The following is a 19,262-nucleotide window of genomic DNA, read 5'->3' on the forward strand; positions in this document are numbered from 1 at the left end:
TTTGGGGTTGGCAGGTTATTACCGACGGTTTGTAGAAGGTTTCTCACTGATTGCAGCACTCTTAACTAAGCTGATACGTAATGGTGTATCATTTTTCTGGACTGATGCGTAGTAAGAGAGCTTTGAGAAGCTTAAGACTGTACTAACTAGGGCTCCTGTTATGATACAGCCTGAACCTGAAAAGGAGTTCACGGTTTATAGTGATGCATCACATGTCGATTTGGGATGTGTGTTCATACAGGATGGTAAGGTAGTAACATATGCGTCACGTCAGCTTAAGACGCATAAGGCGAACAACCTGATACATGATTTGGAATTGGTCGCCGTAGTTTTTGCTTTGAAAATCTGGAGGCACTGTTTGTATGGTAAGAAGTGTGTCACCTACACTAATCACAAGAGCCTCAAGTACCTCCTTACTCAGAAGGAGCTGAATCTTAGGTAGCATAGATGGGTTGAGCTACTTAAGGATTACGACTGTACCATTGAGTACCATCCAGGCAAGGCTAATGTGGTGGCCGATCCTTTGAGCCATAGGGTTATGACTGATCTGAAAGCGATGTTCGCTCAACTTAGCCTGTTCGATGATAGGAGTTTGTTGGCTGAACTGCAAGTCAAACCGACTTAGATTGAGTAGATTAAGAGAGGATGAGTCTTTTGGTCTTTGGTTCCGACAGATTAAGAGTGGTAGCACTACGGACTTTGGGTTGAACTCTGAGGGTGTGTTGTGTTTTTGAGGCTGAATATGTATGCCAAATTATTCCAATTTGAGATAGTCTATATTGATAGAGGAGCATAGTAGCCCTTACGCTATGCACCCTAGTGGGAATAAGATGTACCAAGATCTTTGAGAGTTGTACAGGTGGCTAGGATTGAAGCGAGAGGTTACTGATTTTTTGGCTAGATGTTTGACATGCCAACAAGTTAAGGCTGAGCATCAGTTGCCTTCGGGTTTGCTACAGCCGATTAAGATTCCCCTCTGAAAGTAGGAACGTGTGACGATAGACATCGTTAGTGGGTTACCCTTGACTCCCACTAAGAAGGATTCTGTTTAGGTCATCGTGGATCGGTTGACCAAGTCTGCACACTTCCTATCAGTTACGGTGGATTATTCTCTGCAGAAGCTGGCGAAGCTTTATATTTCTGAGATAGTGAGACTGTATGGGGTACCGGTTTCGATCATCTCCAATAGGGATCCTCGTTTCACATTTCAGTTTTAGAGCAAGTTGCATGAGACTCTAGGTTCAAAGTTAGATTTCAGTACTGCGTTCTATCCTTAGACCGATGGTCAGTCTAAGAGGGTGATTCAGATACTGGAGGATATGTTGAGGAGCTGTGTTATTGATTTCCGAGGCAGTTGGAAGGACTATCTGCCATTAGCGGAGTTTTCCTACAATAATAGCTTCCAGTCTAGCATCCAGATGGCACCTTACGAGGCACTGTATGGTTGTATGTGTCGCACTCATTTATGTTGGACTGAGTTGGGCGAGCGATGTGTTCTGGGTCTTGAGTTGGTTTTCGAGACAGATGATAAGATTAGGTTGATTCCGGATTGTTTGAGAATGACTTCTGACAGGCATAAGTCTTATGCGGACCTTAAAAGACACGAGATTAAGTATTCTACGAGGTACTTTGTATTTCTTAAGGTCTCTCCATGGAAGAAAGTTCTAAGGTTTGGTTGGAAGGGCAAGCTAAGCCCTAGGATTATTGGGCCATACCAGATTTTGAAGCAAGTGGGGTTGGTCGCTTATCAGTTGGAGTTACCTCCAGAGCTAAAACGCATTCATGACGTCTTCCACGTCTCGATGTTAAGGCGGCACCACTTTGATCCTCCTCACATTGTCCCTGTGGAGGAGATCGATGTTAGGCCAGACTTGACCTTTAAGGAGGAGCCAGTTCAGATTCTGGATCACGATGTTAAGGTTCTAAGAAGGAAATCCATTCCACTTGTAAAGGTCTTGTGGAGGAATCATAGCACTGAGTAGGCCATGTGAGAGCCTGAGGATATGATGCGTCAGCAGTATCCTCATCTATTCTGATCAGGTAAATTTCCAGGCTGAAATTTTCTTTTAAGGGGTAGAGTTGTAACGCCCCAAAATTCTTACTTCTGTTTTTGTTAAACTGTGACACAACTATGTATTTACTTTAATGGTTTAGTGTTCTAGGTGTATGTGTGAGGTCCCAAGTTCAAGCCTTAGCTTTGACAAATTTTGGTATTTTTCTGAATTAAACATTATACTTAATCAGCGGGCTTATATTAAATCATTGGTAGAATCATATCAAAATAGGTCTGTTGGTCTAATGGTTAAGATGTGTGTTGGTGTGTTGGAGGTCTGGAATTCGAGTCCCTGCGCGAGTGAGGGAGGTTATTTTTTTCCTTGTTTGGCCGAGAGAGTTTCGGTCAAACAAGAATTCTGAGGAGTTGGTTGTTAGTGGGTTATTTGGAGAGATAATTAAGGAATTGGGGGAAAATATCAAATTTTATTTTGTTTTTCAAAAATTTCGATTTCCTTCCCCAAGTTCTGGCATTTTTTTTTCAAAATTCTCTTTTTGTTTCTACCGTTTCTTTCTTTCCCACTTTCGGTATTTGTTTTCTTATCGGTTCTCGCACTTTTGTTCTTCTATTTTGGTCTCCATCGCATAATCGGGTAAGTGAGGCTCTGTTTCTCGTTAACTTGCAATTTTTCCATTGTTCATTGGGGTTATATCTGTGTTATGGACAGCAGTGTGTCGAGAAGAACGTGATTAACTCCTGCGAGGTAGTGGTTAATCTTCGAAGTACTGCAGTAGCGGTTCTGGTAGGCTCGGGAGTGGTTTTCCATTGAAACAATATCAGGTGTGTACTCGATTATACAGAAAATGAGGTTTCGACGAAAGGCAAAAACCTAACTGTCGATGCCACACGGGCGTGTGGTCACCCGTGTAGTAGGTTGCGTGCCCTAACACAAGCGTGTGTTTGACGTGGTCAGTTCGTGCGCCCATGACACGACCATGTGATAACCAGGCAGGCCGTGTGCTACACAGGGGTTGGACTGATTTGGGTCGTGTGGGCTACACAGGTGTGTGGGTCCAGACGTGTAAATCACACGGGCGTGTGAAATTTTGGGCCAGACCATGTGATCCACACGGCCAAGGTAAATTTGGGTCGTGTGGGCCCACACAAGCAAGCCACATGGCCGTGTGAGCCCATTTATCTGAAATGATTCATACGGTTGAACGGGTTGTCTAAGCCGACTATGAACCTACTGTAGGGTCGATAAGCGTTACCTATATCCCTAAATGTATTATCTGAGTGTATGTGATGCATGATTACTGATATGTGTATGTATACGTATGACTGATGGTTGCATAAAAGCATGACATATTGTATGTTTGCATTGCATTGGGTGGGGATGATGATATTTAGAGGAAGTGTACTGAAAGGCTCTTAAGCCTAATATACTGGCAGCTCAGCTGCAAACTACTGTTTGTGCCGCATTCTGTATTACCTGGAGTGTAGGGATGGGTGGGTTGATTTAATCCCCATATAGAGTGTAGGGTTGGACGAAGATGGTGTGTAGAGGCTGGTTGGGTAGGACTTTGTTACTGATTACTGTATGCATGACTGTTACTGTGATGGGCTACGACTCTAGTACATTACTGATACTGAATACTAAAACTGAGTTGGGCTAAAGCCCAAACTGCTACTGGGACTGTAATGGGCTTAGGCCCAGACTGCATTTGACTGTTTACTGTTAATTGACTGTATGCATGTTTTTTGTAAGGATTACATACTGAGTTTATGAAAACTCACCCCTTTCTGTTGTAACTATACAGGTAATCCCCATACTTGACGGATCGGTGTGTCAGAGGACTCGACGGTGGCCACACGTATTTTAAATTGTTTTAATTTTAGTTTTAATAATTATTCCTTAATTATTTTCTGGGTTATTTTTTTATGTAAAGTGGACTTTTGGGACTGGTTGCTTTTATTTCGTATTTTATACTATTTTCGTGGATTTAATAACTGCACAAACTTAATGAACAAACGGTTTTCTCTAAAACAAAAAGGATTTTCCTAATATGAACGAATTTACCTAGTTAACTTAGTTTTTCATAAAATAAATGATTTCTAAAGCCTCCGCAATGAATTTTGTTTCAAAACCAACGACTAGATGAGTAAGCGATTTCTGGAATCAAAAAGATTAATAAAATGAACATGGTTTTATCGTAATAAATTAGCTTTCAGAATTCCATTCTATGTGACATCGCCAAATTCGGCCATAACGTCTAGGCTGGGTTTGGGGTGTTACACGAACTATTCTTAATAAGTATTACTAAGTTTTTATTTTTTTGGCTTGTAATTTTTAATTATTTCTGGTCTATGGCTTGGTAACTTTTCTTTTGGAGATTTTTGCATGCATAGATTACTCGAGCATAATAACTAGATAATGCATGATGTCGGACTTAAGTAAAATTTGATATTGTTCCCTAGTTTCCGCTGCATTGCAAGGAACTGTTTTTGAAAAACAAATTGATAAGGCAACTAAGTTTCCAAATGACTTGAAAAATAGTTTTTTTTTGTTGCATTAGTTTAACATTGAGTTTTTTTTAAGAAGAGCGACAAGCAAACAGACTTTGTAAAACAACACTATCAACAATAAAATGAATCCTAAGTATACACAACTTAAATAATAAATGCTTTTAAGCTAACTCAAAGTATAGCTATGGTTTTCTCTAAAATGAGTTTATTTAAGGTCTTTAAAAGTAACATAAGTTAGCTTAGCCATTTCGATGGCTAATGTAGCCATCTGAATCTAGTCATAATGTCTAGGTCGGGTTTGGGAGGTTACACGATAAGTACTTTTTCATAATCCTTTGTTTCAGAAATTTAACTAAAACATATTCGTTCTCTATGTCCATTAAGTGGAACGACAATGTTGGCTTCCATAGACTGCTAACTCTATTTTTTAGGACATTATATCCAATGGATCATCCCAAAAGCTTAATAACCACCATTGTTACTATGTCTTTGATCAATAAATGATTAATTCTTTTAGAGAAACTGATCACAGGGATGCTATTGATCAGGGATCTTGTAATATCCCCATCCAAAAGTTCAAAATCGTCATCTTCACTAAGTCGAGACTAGGCATCCGACGCCTTAGATCCTTCAGACCTACCACCCAAAAGTCAATCTTTCCAGGAAAGCGTTGACTTAGGTTCTGAATCAACTACCATATTAGAGCCTTCATCCGTACTTGAGTCCTTGAATCTTATTTTTTTGGTTGAAGGATTTTCAAAGAAACTAGAAATATTACTTTCATTCACTATTTTGATTGAAAGATTCACAATTTTAAATCCATTTATCTTGTAACGCCCCATAACCTAGCCTAGAAGTTTAGACCGAATCCCGGAGGTTACATTGGTCATCGAAGTGATCTAAAACAATTTTACAAAATGAGTTGTTAAAATCTTATTCGAACACAGTTATTAAAAATCGAACTAAACCATTTAGCCCTTTTAGGATTCAAAATAGAGAACTCAAGTCACGTTGAAAGCGTTCGGAAATAAGTACCAAAGTTTATAGAATTCAAAACAAAACTATTTACGAAAATCCCAAATCAGATTGTAACACAATCTTTATAGAGGTTTAAAATTCAAAACAGATCACAAGTTTATAAATCTAAAAATTCGTTTTATTAGTCCAGCTTAAAACAAATCACTCCGACACCTTCGTCATGCCAAGTCCAGCTACAGAAAACAAGGGTACCTACAAAGGGATAAACTAAAGGAGTGAGCTATACGAGGTCAGCGTGAGTTCGAAAATGATAGATAAATGAACACCAAAATGTCACAATAAAAAAATAAAACTCAATAACAATCTGATATATGGATAGTCTTCATAAACAAATCAAACGTATCAGCACTGAAACACCTTGATCTATAAACAGTTAGTCTCGCAATCAAACAGATAGAAAAAATGCGGAATGAATGCAACAAGTAATAAAAACCCACCCAACCAGCCAAACATCTCTCCATCCACTAATCACATCCCAAAAAGAGCTAATTAAGCTCATCCAACCATGCACATCTCATAGGACCTCGAAAGGCCCATCCAACCCTACACACCAAATATGTGAACTAAGCCACTCAAATGTTAATATGCAACGTAGCTAATATATATGTATTACTGTGCATTGCGATAAACCGTTGTACAGACATGTTGCAGTTGAAATTGTTAAAATAGATCAGATTCCCTTCTCTTCACAACCAAACCCAAAAAAAATTAATGCAAATGCAAAATGCACACTATTCGAAGATAGACTTACAGAAACAGAGTATGAAATTAGAAATGCACACATTCAAATGCCCAGAATCAAAATAAGATATAACATAACATTAATTAACACTCAACTGAATTGCTTAATTAGAGCTATGATTGGGAATAACGCACAAGTCCAGGTTGAAACAAGGTCCCCACCACTAGTACAAAGACTTAGCTAAGGGTCGAAACACACAGAATCATAATCAGATAAAAAATAGACACAGTACAAAATTTGGAGACATAAGGCCACATGGCCGTGTGAAAATGCCTAGGCCATGTGGGGGTCTACATGCCTATATAAAGGCCACACACGCTCGTGTGGAGGGAACACACACCCGTGTGAGTAGCCCATGTAACTCACTGTCCAAAAGTGCTAAAAATTAAGAACAGAGGAGACACGACTGTGTGGAGATCTCACACGCCCATGTGGGGACACATGCCCTTGTGGCCAGACCGTGTGGCACCAAAAATGATCGAAAACCCTAAATTCCTAATTGCACACGGCCATATAAACTGCCCGTGTGGGGCACACACCCTGTGGCCACCCTTGTGGTCAAGAAACTATACCGAAATAGCCTGAAAAACATGTAATTCACCATCAAATAGACATTCAATTGCTTAAACTCAAAAACATACCAGAAATTACAAAATTTCCCATAATTCACAACAATTCAAAACCAAAACCACACGTCAGATCAGTCAATTTTGGAAATACACAAAAATTGTTAAATTTTCGCAGAACTCAAGCAGCAATTCAATAAGGAATCGAAGAGTTTCTGAACATACACCATAGACGCGATAGCAAACACCAGAATCATTCGATTCGTTCTGATAGCAAACACCAGAATCATTCGATTCGCTCCTCTAAACCAATTCAAAAACCTCAATTAACATAACGAAAACTTCAATTTAATAACAAAATAGAAAACGAAAGAGACATTTTCAAAATCCTCATAAGCAAAACCTACCTTCTTCTCTTCTAATTTACCAAACACCGGACAATAAAACTCCCTTGACAACCAACAACAACGATAAAATGGAAGAAGCAAAGAATCCAAAGAAACTGAATATTTTCTTTTTAGGAAGAAAGAAAATTGAAAAGTCACAAAGAACAAAATAGAGAAGAGGGGAAGAGTGTGCAACACTCTTTTTTTCTTTTGGGGATTTTTTTTCTATTCTCAAAATAAAAATAAATTAAAATAGCTAAAACTAATAAATATTTTAGCAACTAAAAAAATAAATCGAAAATAAAATTACTCCCATAAACACACACGAGGAAACAAATTAACACACAACAAACCACCAGACCAGCATGCCCATTCTAACATAAAACACAACAACAAACCCAATTGTCCGATCTAGCCACTGACCCTACCTACAAATCTCAAAACTTCTAACCTCAAATTTTAGGGTGTTACATATCTACTCCATCATCTCTTCAATTTTAAATTAATTAATTTAACTCAACATAGTTATCATCGATTGTTTGGATAGAGTGCCTAATTAATTCTAGAGTGATTCATTACTTTTAGTTCTTAAAATTTATCTCTTAGGTTTCGATGTTGAAACTATTTCTAACTCGAATTTACCTTCATTGTAATTATTATTATCTAATATGTACACTTATGGTATTGAAATATTTGTGATACACATTCCACTCTTGTGGTTGAGACAATCAATCCTTTCTATTTGTTATCATTACTAATACTACTAAGATTGAAATTAGTGAAGTAGAATCCTCAAATTTTAAGGATTGCAATGGAGTGACTTGCTTTTGTCCCTCTGAAGTTAAAATCACAATTTTCAACATAAATTCTCAATATAAAAAACATATGGGTAGATAAAATATAATAAAGAAATTAAAACAATATTTAAGGCGTGAATCACTTTCTTTAAGGACTGACATTTAAATTTTAAAGCATGCATTGATATATGTTCCTATTATATTATTACTTAAACTCGTATGTAAATTCACATTGGCTAAGCTAGCCTAATTATCAAAGTTGTAAAAAATTTGTTATTTAAATGGGATATATATGAAGTTATACATGAATTTTCATGTGCATTTTAATGTTTAAATTTTGATTCAGTATTATTATACACTTGAAATTTTAATTACAGTTTAAGTATATAAATGAAACTTTAATTTTGATTCAACTATAAATATTTGAATAAATAAATAGTGTTCACGTATAAACATTTTAAGGGGAAATTCTAGCAAAACGCGTCCCTAAGGGAGCGATTTTCCCATGTTAGCACAAAATGCACTACGTAGACGCGCTTTACTAACATGGCAAAATCACACCCTCAGGGACGCGTTTTTAGCCCGTGTTTTTCTAGGGTTAAGGCTATTTGCATGTTTCGTGCCTAGGGTTTGTGAGTTTAGGGTTGTAGTGTTAATATTTTGTTAAAATAATTTAGAGTTTTAGTTATTTAGGGTTTAAAAAATTTTAAAAATAAATTAAGGTTTAGAGTTTTTTTTTTAAAATAATTAAATTAGGTTTTAGGGGTTTTAAATAAATTAATTAAATTAGATTTCGGGGTTTTAAATAAATAAATTAAATTAGATTTAGGGGTTTTAAATAAATAAATTAAATTAGGCTTTAGTTTTTTTAAAAAATAATTTTTGTGTTTAGCTATTATGGGTTTTGTAAAAGGGTTTAGGTTAAGGGTTTAGAGGGGTTTATATCGACAAGAAAGATTTTTTTTTACAGTAGTTTCAAAAAAATTATTTTGTGAAGACGATTCTGAAAAGATAATGTCAAAAATGCTTCAAGTAGGATGCACTATCAGCAAAATTACTGAAAAAGCTCTCACGTGAATGCTCTTTTTATACAGTAGTTCCTGAAAAAATAATTTTGAGAAGACGATTTTGAAAAAATAGTGTCAAAAACGCTTCAAGTAAGATGCACTGTCAGCAAAATTATTGAAAAAAGCTTCCACGTGGACGCTCTTTTTCTACAATAGTTCCTGCTTGGCCTTAGGCTATAAATGAGTTAAATTTCATTCTCATATTGCATAAGTTACAGTAAGAAAAATTAGAGAGGCTAAGCAGAATAGAAATTGAAGATGAGTGAACGTATTAGTGATATTATTTACTATGATGGTGAGGTCTGTGACATCGAGAACGGTGTTGTTTTTTTTATCGGAGAACACAACGCGACTAGTTTTTAACTAGAACATAAATTTGATAGAACTTCGTAAAAGACTTAAGCACAAAATCTTTGAAACGACGTCAAGGAGAGTTTCGTCTATTAAGTATCGATTTTGTACTTCGGTTGTTCCCATGACATATAAATCATTTGAAATTCAAATTGCTTCTTTTTTAGATTTTATAAAAATATAAAACTACAAAAATACTTATTTTTTTATATTGATTACTTTATAAAAGGAATAAATATAAAAAGATAAACCACTAGAATAAAGAAATAAGGAAAAAAATTTATCCGCATAATATTATTATTTATACTAACTATTTAAAATGTACATATTAAATTAAATTAATTTATACTTTATGTATCATTATATTAAATTATATAAATATAATTTATTATTATATTTAAGTTTTTAAAATATTTAATTATAATTTATATTAATTACTTAAAACCTATTTAAAATTCATACTTTATATATGATTATATTTAAATATTTAAATATTATATAACTTAATTAATTTTTAAGTTTTCGTTCAAAGATTTCATTTTAACTTTAAAACATAATTTTTGAGGGCACTATTCTGGAGGAATTATTCAACAGTAATATGAATGAAGAAGTAGGGTCATGACACAACAATTTCCAACTGTTGAGAAAGTTGAGGGCAAGTTCGTAAGGAGCGAAAGCGTGTTAAAGTGTCTCCATCTCTTGTTTCTATTTTGAAATTTTGCATTTCCATTTAATCACAGCTACACCCACACCCATACCCACACGACACGACTTATGGAAGCTCAAAGTCTTTGCAAGTCAACTCAACTACTCTATATTCCAAGTCTTTCTTTGAGCTTGGTTTTAATTTTATTTCATTAGAGCTGAGGCAGGCAATGAACCCTTTCTTCCTCCATCTCTCTGCCCTCAAAATGATTTCTCCTTCTTTCTCATCACCTCTGCCTCTTCCTCTGTTTTGTTTATTATTTATCATGCTTGGGATCCCTGTTTCACTAACCACTCCCGACTATGAGCGTGAGTATGAACATTTGTTCCAGAACTGCCGCAACGGAACGTTCAAATGTGGGAATATCACTGCTGGATTTCCTTTCCGTGGAGGTGATCGAGAAAAAGAATGTGGACATCGAGATTTAGAGCTTCAGTGTGACAGTGATATTACCACGATGGAAATTCATGGTGTACGGTATCGCGTGCTTGAGATCCGACCTGATCGTCAAATCCTAGGAATTTCGAGTGAGGAGGTGATTTGTCCGCCTCCATTTCCAGATGATGATTGGATCCCAGATTCTGGGGTGTTTACTCCTGGTCCCGGCTTTGCCAGTGTTACCCTGTTTTATGACTGCCCCTCTCACATCTCACCGGGTCTGCTATTCTTTGCTTGCAATAAAAATGATGATTATAGTAATGTTTCGGTAGCAATAGCAAATAATAGCAATATCCATCCAGAGAGATGCTCAGATAGTGCCAATACTTCGATTCTTCAAAATTCCTTGGAAAGACTCCGCAATAGTACCTTGGATTGGAAAGGAGCCTTGAAAACAGGATTCGAGGTGCAATGGGGGAAGAACTATTCAGAAGAATGCTGGAAATGCAATTCTTCCGGTGGAGCCTGCGGTTTCAACTTCTACGATGATCAAGCTTTCTACTGCTACTGCCCACCTGGAAATTCGACTGGGCATGCAGGCAAAGAATGTCAGCCCTCGCCACCATCACCACATACAGGTAAGTAGTGTCCGTTTTTAGAACAAAACAAAACATTCTATTATTAGTAGTAGTAGTAATTGGCAGTGGATTAAAGTTGAAAACATAATTAAAATCAAACAAGAGTCATTTTTTGATAGTTGTAGACTTGCATTGCAGTGTCAAATAATTTTTTTACTAGGTAAATGGATTGTTTCAATCATATTTATTATTTTTGATGGAAGATATATTAGACTCAATAATTGTGGTAACTGGAAGGCTTACTTATCTTAGTTTGAGTCAACTATATATTACATTATTTGTTTTAAAATTAAAGTAATTTTTATAATTCTTAAATCTAATAGCATAACTATACTTACAATACATCTATACTTTTTGAATCAATGTCTTTATTATATCTAACAAGAATCAACAACATTTTCAATATTTAACAAACTAAAAGAAAAAATTAACATGAGTTTGGATTATCCGAAAAGAAGGGAAAAACATAAAAATCTAATATTTAGGGAAGATGAAATTGATTGAAATTAAGAAATCTTTTGTTGATTCACCTAACAGTAAAACCCACACACCAAAACCAATATGAGATGAGATGAAGAGTTGGAGGTAGTGTGTGTTTGTATCACAGGGTTTATACATAGAAATGAGGTGACTGACAATCTGGGATAGATTGAAGAAATGGAGTTTGGGATTGGGAAACTCTCTTCTTTTTAGTTAATTTGATGTATAGAATAAGCTACATTTATTTTAATAATATGAGTATCATGTATTATCTTTTTTAATTAAAAATTGGATAACAGCATCACTCTATTACTCTAATTCTTCGAGTAGCATATTTTTTTTATTATCTAATTAATATATTAATAAAACAATTTCACAATATTGATTTACCGCTTAAACAAAATATTTGTGCTCCAAATTAAAAGCTTGATTTCAAACATGAATTTAAATTGTTCGTAAAAGAGCTCAACAAAACTTCGGCTCTAACAATTGAGTTCAAATAGATTTTCAATAACTTACGAGATCTTGAGGGTTGTAATGTTATTTAAGATTAACAATATTTTTTATAATCTCTATTGTTATAGTTGACAATTTTTATGATCAAAATTTTAAACTTTGCAATTAATTATTTTAAATATTTATATTTATAAAAAATCATTTCATTGAAATTTTTTATAATATATATTTTTTTGAAATTTTATCTATAATACATTTTGGAGAATAATAGCTCAATTTTTTCCCTAAATGTCAAAATTATAAATTTAGTCACTATGTATAGTTTAAATTACATTTTGGTCACTAAATTTTAAAAAAATTATGATATAGTCACTAATATTATCAATATGTTACATTTGATTACTGAGTTGTTAATTACCATTGATGTTATCATGGTAATTGCTATGACATATTATATCATCATTTCAGACGAAAATTTTAAGTTAAATTACACAATTAAACTTTATACTTTTTTATTTGAAAAAATAAATTTATGAATATTTAAATTCACTCTGAAAGAAAAAAGTATAGGGACTAACTATTCAATTTGATGTAATCTAAAATGACGATATAATGTGACATATTAGCTTGTTCTTACAATGTTAATGATAGTTAGTGACTCAATGACTAAAATGTAACGAATCAAGAACATTGAGGACACTTTTTTTTCCTCAATTCTAACTAGTGTATTGATGGATTAAAACTTGATAAACAATTTCATTTCTTATAAATAACCAAGGTTTCATAATTGGATTATTGATTAAACTAATTCAACCAGTTTGTGTAATTAAATTAAATAAGTTGTTAAAATATTAAAAAATAGAGAAAATTGGTTTAACCATCAATCTGATTGTCTGGTTTAATCGGTCCAATCCTTTATTTTGAACTGATATCCCAATTGATTTCCAGTCTAATTGGTTTGAGTGGATGATTGAATCCAATTCTAAAAACAACAAAAATATTCAAGGTAAATTTTATATTAATATTTATGTATAACTTTTTTAATAAAATTTTAAAATATAATATTAATAATAACAAATTTCAATAATTTAAATATTTATAAGTTCTATTTAAATATTTAAAAATTTAGTCAATTTTAGGACAAATCCAGATGAAGAAGGTAGGAATAACATTAATTTTGTGTTATTCTATGTACTGATAGACATAGTCAAATTTGTTAGTCTGATTTATTGAATAATGTCAGTCCCCTCATTTCATCATTGGTTTGCATAATCTGAACAGATCTGAACTCATCTGACTAAGAAAATATTCATGTTTCACATGATATTTTCTTTTTCTTTTCCGAGAAAATACCAAACTCCAGGAAATTTCCTACAATGAACAGGAAATTCTGGGAGACTCTTGCTGCCAAACTCCAACACATGCGATCAGCATGTCTTCATCAACATATCGTGGTTGTAAAAAATAGAAGTGCTGTTATGATTAGTTGCAGTGAATATCGATAGTGGAGAGAGTCGAATCCATAAAATAATCACCGTAACATCCTGTTAACACAAAACAAGGATTTTCTTGTTGTGTGTGTAGGTTGATAACTTGGTATATAGAAGTCAAGTTCCATTTCATTGCTTTGATCTTCATTTAGTCTATCAGGTCAATTAATCCAACATAAAGAAAATTCTTAATAGAAGTGGGGACTTGGCACCCAATTTCCAAATTATTTTGGTTTAAGTCTCTACGGATTCTTAATTTGAGTTCTGCGATTTGGAATTAGGGTGCTTTTAGTGAAGGTCTTTGGTTCTCAATTTATGTTATATCCAAAGCATTTCCTGCCAGTTTCCTTCAAATTCTGCCATCGAAGCTTTGGTCTTCTTCCCCATAATAGATGCCACCATAGACTTCTGCAGCACTCTAGAACCAATTTTCCAACTCCTGACGTAATTTCCAGATTAGAAAAGGATTAAACGTGTATACTAATATTTTAGAATTCAACATTGACCATTCAATATTTCATAAATATATTCAACACTTCATCCTTGTGACATCAACAAGATGTCTTCGCATTCTCTTCCGATATCTTCCCTTCTGGCCCTTTTCTTTCTATTTGTCTTAACCAGAGTTCCAACGATTTTATCCGTCGACGATCCACGGTACTCGACCTGCAGGGAAACGCTAACATGCGGAAGCGTATCAAATATCAGTTACCCTTTCTGGGGATTGAACCGTCTGAGTTACTGTGGCCAACCAGGATTTGAGCTGAGATGCGAGAATGATGTGGCAGAAATCATGATGAATGAAAACACCTTACGAGTTCTTGACATAGACCCTGAACGGCAGATTCTTAAGGTAGCTAGGGAGGATTACTGGAATGGTTATTGTCCCACGAAATTTATCAACACCTCAATCAACTACGACCACTTCAATTACGGCTCAAACCTTAGGAACCTCACCCTATTCTACGGATGCAACCTGCCGACAACCCCGACATTTACTGTTTTTACTAACTGCAGCATAAATAATACACTTACGGATATGTCATATGCTACTAGAAACATGTTGGTTGATACTCGCTATAGCACATGCCGTGGAATTGTCGTAGTTCCGGTTTATGAAGCTGCAGCGAAGGATCTGGAGGTGAACCCTATGACTATACAGGCTGCTTTAAGAGGAGGTTTCGAATTGCAATGGAAAGCGGATAATGATGAGTGCAGAAGATGCAGAGATTCAGATGGGGTTTGCGGATATAATCAAATTTCAAATAGTTTCACTTGCTTTTGCAGCGATAAACCTAGTGAAACCACATGTTTACCACCAACTGAAGGTACGTTCTAGCTCTTCTTCCGTATAACTTTGCTCAGCTGTTTGTTGTTGCAGAACTTACTGTTTCATTGAATATCTCGAGTCTTAACTCTTAAATAACCTTCATGGTTTGACTCATTCTGATGTTCAATCTTCATTAGCAATAGCAGCAAATTGACCTTTGCTACTTCAGATCGAATCCTAATCTCCCTAAGCAGCCAATGACTTCATTAACTCTAACCATTTTGATTGGTCAATACCAGTTCACCTTCAAATTGCATGGTCGCTTGTTCTCTTTCCCATCACAACCGCATCAGCTAGCAGATAAAACTTAGGGTCTTACCAGTTGCTTATAGATTCGACCTAGAAATACTTTCAGCCAAAGTAGTACTGTTATTGATTTATTCAATCATTAAAATCAGATGATATTTTCCAGTTACAGCTTTCTTCAAGTTTTCAACAAACTCGAACTGAGTTTATACCTTTATGAGTTTCGAGTCCTAAGAGCAGTATTATAATGAACTGGGTTATTCACACTAAATAATATATTATTGCCATGGTAGGCTACCTAAATTTCCATTGACTGGCGCTTAATGGTGGCATATAACAGAAGTTTTCTTTAGAAAATTTTCAACTTTGAATTAGTCAAATACCAACTATTTGATCATGAAGATCAACACCAATTCACTTTCAGACGCTCATTTTATATCCAACTACTCTCAGTTTCTTTCCCTAATGCTCTCCATCCTCTCCGACAATGCCATCCAAGTTTTGGTTCATCATAATCATCATAAGCTTGGTCCTGATTCTTTCTCCAAAACCAGTGTTTTCGAATAATTATTTGAGCTGCAGTGTTCAATCCAGTTGCGGAAATATTTCGGATATCGGTTACCCTTTCTGGGGATTGAATCGGCCGGAAAGTTGTGGATACCCTGGATTCAAGCTCAGCTGCAGTGAAAGTGAGCTAGAAATCACAATCAACTCTGCAACATACCGAGTTCTTGCAATAAACAAGGCATCACAAACCCTTCATGTCTCTAGAACCGATTACAGTGAGAATCTTTGTCCCACTCATCTCATCAACTCCACTTTTGAAAGTGAAACCAGTCCTTTTCGACAAAACGGGGATAGTCAGGATATAAGGCTGTATTATGGTTGTCAGCCTCTCACAGCTCCACAAAATCTCACATCAATTCCCGGGATTTCCAATCGATTCGAGTGCACAATAAACAATACAAATATCGTAGGTTATTATGTGACAAGGGAATTCTGGGAGACTCTTGCTTCCAAATTCCTATACATGCGGTCAGCATGTCTTCATCAACATATCCTGATTGCAAACATAAAAGTGCTATTACAATTAGTTGCAGTGAATATCGATAGCGGAGAGAGTCGAATTCATAAAATAATTACCGTAACTATAATTATTGATTCATATTTTAATTAACATTTGGTGATATTTTTACTATTGCAGAGAAAAAGAAAACAATGGGAAAGGGTCTCATACTTGGACTAGGTATTATATTTGGTACCCATTATTAACGTATGTTTAAATTTTAGTTCAGTCCAATTAGTTTGATTTCTTGGTTTTAGTTTAAATTGTACCAAGTCTTAAATAATTTTACTTGAAATTATTTGATTCTAACATTAATTCAATAAAAAAATAATGCATAAAAAACCAAATAACAAATCTTTATGAGAATATTTTTGGTGTTTTAATTTTTTAAATAAAATTTTATCTAATTATTTATTTATTAACATTTTTCTAGATATCTAACAAACTGTGCATGTTGTTATTATTTCAGTTCTTTCCACTGCTCTATTTTCTTTTCTCCATCTTAATTGTTTCACTTACTTTCTCCATATATTATATAACTAATTCATTGTTTTCATACTCCATGAGCAGGACTGGTGGTAGCTATAACCATTCTCATATGCTTCCTTGTCTTGTGGTTCAAAGGAAAATCATTACTAAATCAAGGAAAGAAGAAAGAGGATGCTAGGATTGAGGCATTCATCAAAAAGTTTGGTTCTCTTGCACCAAGGCGATATTCTTATGCAGAAATCAAAAAAATGACAAATAAATTTAATCATAAATTAGGTCAAGGAGGATTTGGCAGTGTATACAAAGGGAAATTACCGGACTGTCGTCTCGTGGCGGTCAAAGTCTTAAGTGAATCAAAAGAAAATGGAGAGGATTTCATGAATGAAGTGGCTAGCATTAGTAGAACTTCTCATGTTAATATCGTAAGCCTACTTGGTTATTGTTTTGAGAAATCAAAGAGAGCTTTAATTTATGAATTCATGCCCCATGGATCCTTGGATGGGTTCATTTATGATAGAGGATTGCATCATCGAAGTTGTCGATTGGAGTGGAGAACTTTGTATGACATTGCACTTGGCATTGCTAGAGGACTCGAATACTTGCATCAAGGTTGCAACACAAGGATCTTACATTTTGATATAAAACCTCACAACATCCTTTTAGATGAGAACTTCTGTCCCAAAATCTCTGATTTCGGTTTGTCTAAATTATGTGAAAGAAAGGAGAGTATTATTTCCATGGCTTGTGCTAGGGGAACAATAGGTTATATTGCTCCAGAAGTGTTTTGTCGAAACTTTGGCGGAGTTTCTTATAAATCTGATGTCTATAGCTATGGAATGATGGTCCTTGAAATGGTGGGAGGAAGAAAAAATATTGATGTTGGAGCGTCTCAAACTAGTGAAGTATATTTTCCATCTTGGATTTATAAGCATCTTGATCAGTCTATGAACTTGAATCTTAATGGAGTAATAGCTGAAGAAGAAGAAGAAATAACAAGGAAGTTGATTATTGTAAGCCTTTGGTGCATTCAATCTGATCCATTTGATCGACCATCGATGACTAAAGTGATAGAAATGTTACAAGCAAATGTTCAATCATTGATAATTCCACCTAGACCTTTTGTATCTTCTCCTGTACGATCTCCTAAAACTTTAGAACATCAAAAATAATTTAAGCTTTGATTTGTTTGATGGTGCAAGTTTAACTCAAACTTCTAATAAAAATTATTATTGAATATTATAATTATAATGAAAAACTATGATTTTTAAGGTAAAAAAAAGTCACATGATAAAATTTAGACGATTCAGATGATAAAAAAGTTTTCTCTCTCTCTCCTCATCGTATGAATTGGATTGGTTTCATTCAATAATATACATTTTGTTTCATATAAAATTACGTAAGGCAATATGATGGGTTATCAATTGGAATAATGATTATTGTAAAGAAATAATAACGATAAATCTAAAGAAATAATATAGAAAAGTAGAATATATATTTGTAAAACATTATATAAAAATTCATTCATTTTTTAACTCAATGATAATTTCTTTAAAAAAGAAATGATAGCTTTCCTTTCAACTAAAATAGTTTTTACAGATGTGATAGTGATTTACTTCATTTTATTTAAAGATATCACATAAAAAACTAAAATAAAATACACTAATAGTAATATTTTTTATTAAATTAATGTCCATTAATTTGAAACATCAAACTCAATAAAAAATATTTTTAAATTGGATATCACTAAATTAAACTTATCTAAGGTAAAATTATTAGTTTGAATTGAGTTTTGTACAAAATCATTTTGCAAATTGGATAAACAATAATTCAGAATGATTATTTTAATAATAAAATATTCTTATTTAAATGTAATAATAAATTTTAATAAAAAATTATTAGTACTTTATTAATTTTAAAATAATAAACATGAATTTTTCGCATCAACTTGAAGCCGATCACGATGGACTTCAACATCAAAAAATCTGGAGAGTGAATCTTGTTAAGAAAAAAAAGAAAGATTCTGGACAGTGACCAAACCCTAGCCTAACCAGGCCCACGGACACGCATTTTGGACCACGTTACTTGTCCAACAAAAATTTTATATAATAACAAATAAAAATAAAAATTTTATATTTAAATTATTACAATTTCATTAACCAAAAAATAAAATATATGTTACTTTTTTAAAATAAAAAATTAATTATTTATATAATATCTTTATATTTCATACATAATGTTTCATAAGTAACACATTTATATAATCTAATCTAATATAATATATTACAATTATATTAATATAATATTTCTATATTATTGACGCTTTCTATCTGTGTAAATCTCTCTAAACAACAAGGCACAGTTTGTACCTCTCCACATTGTATTTTGAACACTTTCTTGGTTTTAAGTATACATTTGCATCTAATGGGTTTTTACCTTTTGTCAATGAAATGAGGTCACATACATCATTTTTAATGAACTTAATCTCTTCGTCCATGGAATATATCCATATTTGAAAGC

General features: G+C 34.0%; 3 protein-coding genes across 4 annotated transcripts; all 3 read left to right on the top strand.

Moving 5' to 3' along the window:
* Positions 1-1,418: 1,418 nt before the first annotated feature.
* Positions 1,419-1,982, top strand: LOC107911020 (uncharacterized). Its single transcript, XM_016838920.1, has one exon. The coding sequence runs from the start codon at positions 1,419-1,421 to the stop codon at positions 1,980-1,982; it is 564 nt and encodes a 187-aa protein (XP_016694409.1).
* Positions 1,983-10,122: 8,140 nt separating this feature from the next.
* On the top strand, positions 10,123-17,928 carry LOC107912752 (LEAF RUST 10 DISEASE-RESISTANCE LOCUS RECEPTOR-LIKE PROTEIN KINASE-like 2.4). 2 transcript variants are annotated; one of them, XM_016841060.2, is made up of 3 exons: positions 10,123-11,188; positions 16,395-16,436; positions 16,827-17,928. In XM_016841060.2, exons 1-3 carry the CDS (start codon positions 10,342-10,344, stop codon positions 17,912-17,914), a joined length of 1,977 nt encoding a protein of 658 aa, XP_016696549.2. In that variant the 5' UTR covers positions 10,123-10,341; the 3' UTR covers positions 17,915-17,928. The 2 variants fall into 2 exon arrangements, with proteins under 2 accessions (XP_016696549.2, XP_040937296.1); XM_041081362.1 differs by lacking the exon at positions 16,395-16,436.
* Positions 13,415-14,998, top strand: LOC121209806 (LEAF RUST 10 DISEASE-RESISTANCE LOCUS RECEPTOR-LIKE PROTEIN KINASE-like 2.1). Its single transcript, XM_041081363.1, has one exon. It carries the CDS (start codon positions 14,174-14,176, stop codon positions 14,951-14,953), a length of 780 nt encoding a protein of 259 aa, XP_040937297.1. The 5' UTR covers positions 13,415-14,173; the 3' UTR covers positions 14,954-14,998.
* Positions 17,929-19,262: the final 1,334 nt, after the last annotated feature.

This window comes from Gossypium hirsutum, chromosome A11 (genome assembly GCF_007990345.1).
Source record: "Gossypium hirsutum isolate 1008001.06 chromosome A11, Gossypium_hirsutum_v2.1, whole genome shotgun sequence".
Lineage (NCBI taxonomy): Eukaryota > Viridiplantae > Streptophyta > Magnoliopsida > Malvales > Malvaceae > Gossypium > Gossypium hirsutum.

Excerpts from the sequence above, each read along its gene's own strand:
- LOC107912752 (XM_016841060.2), top strand. The coding sequence starts at position 10,342 with ATGAACCCTTTCTTCCTCCATCTCTCTGCCCTCAAAATGATTTCTCCT. Across the intron at positions 11,189-16,394 it reads GCCACCATCACCACATACAG|AGAAAAAGAAAACAATGGGA; the intron begins GTAAGTAGTGTC and ends TTACTATTGCAG. Across the intron at positions 16,437-16,826 it reads GGGTCTCATACTTGGACTAG|GACTGGTGGTAGCTATAACC; the intron begins GTATTATATTTG and ends CTCCATGAGCAG.
- LOC107911020 (XM_016838920.1), top strand. The coding sequence starts at position 1,419 with ATGGCACCTTACGAGGCACTGTATGGTTGTATGTGTCGCACTCATTTA.
- LOC121209806 (XM_041081363.1), top strand. The coding sequence starts at position 14,174 with ATGTCTTCGCATTCTCTTCCGATATCTTCCCTTCTGGCCCTTTTCTTT.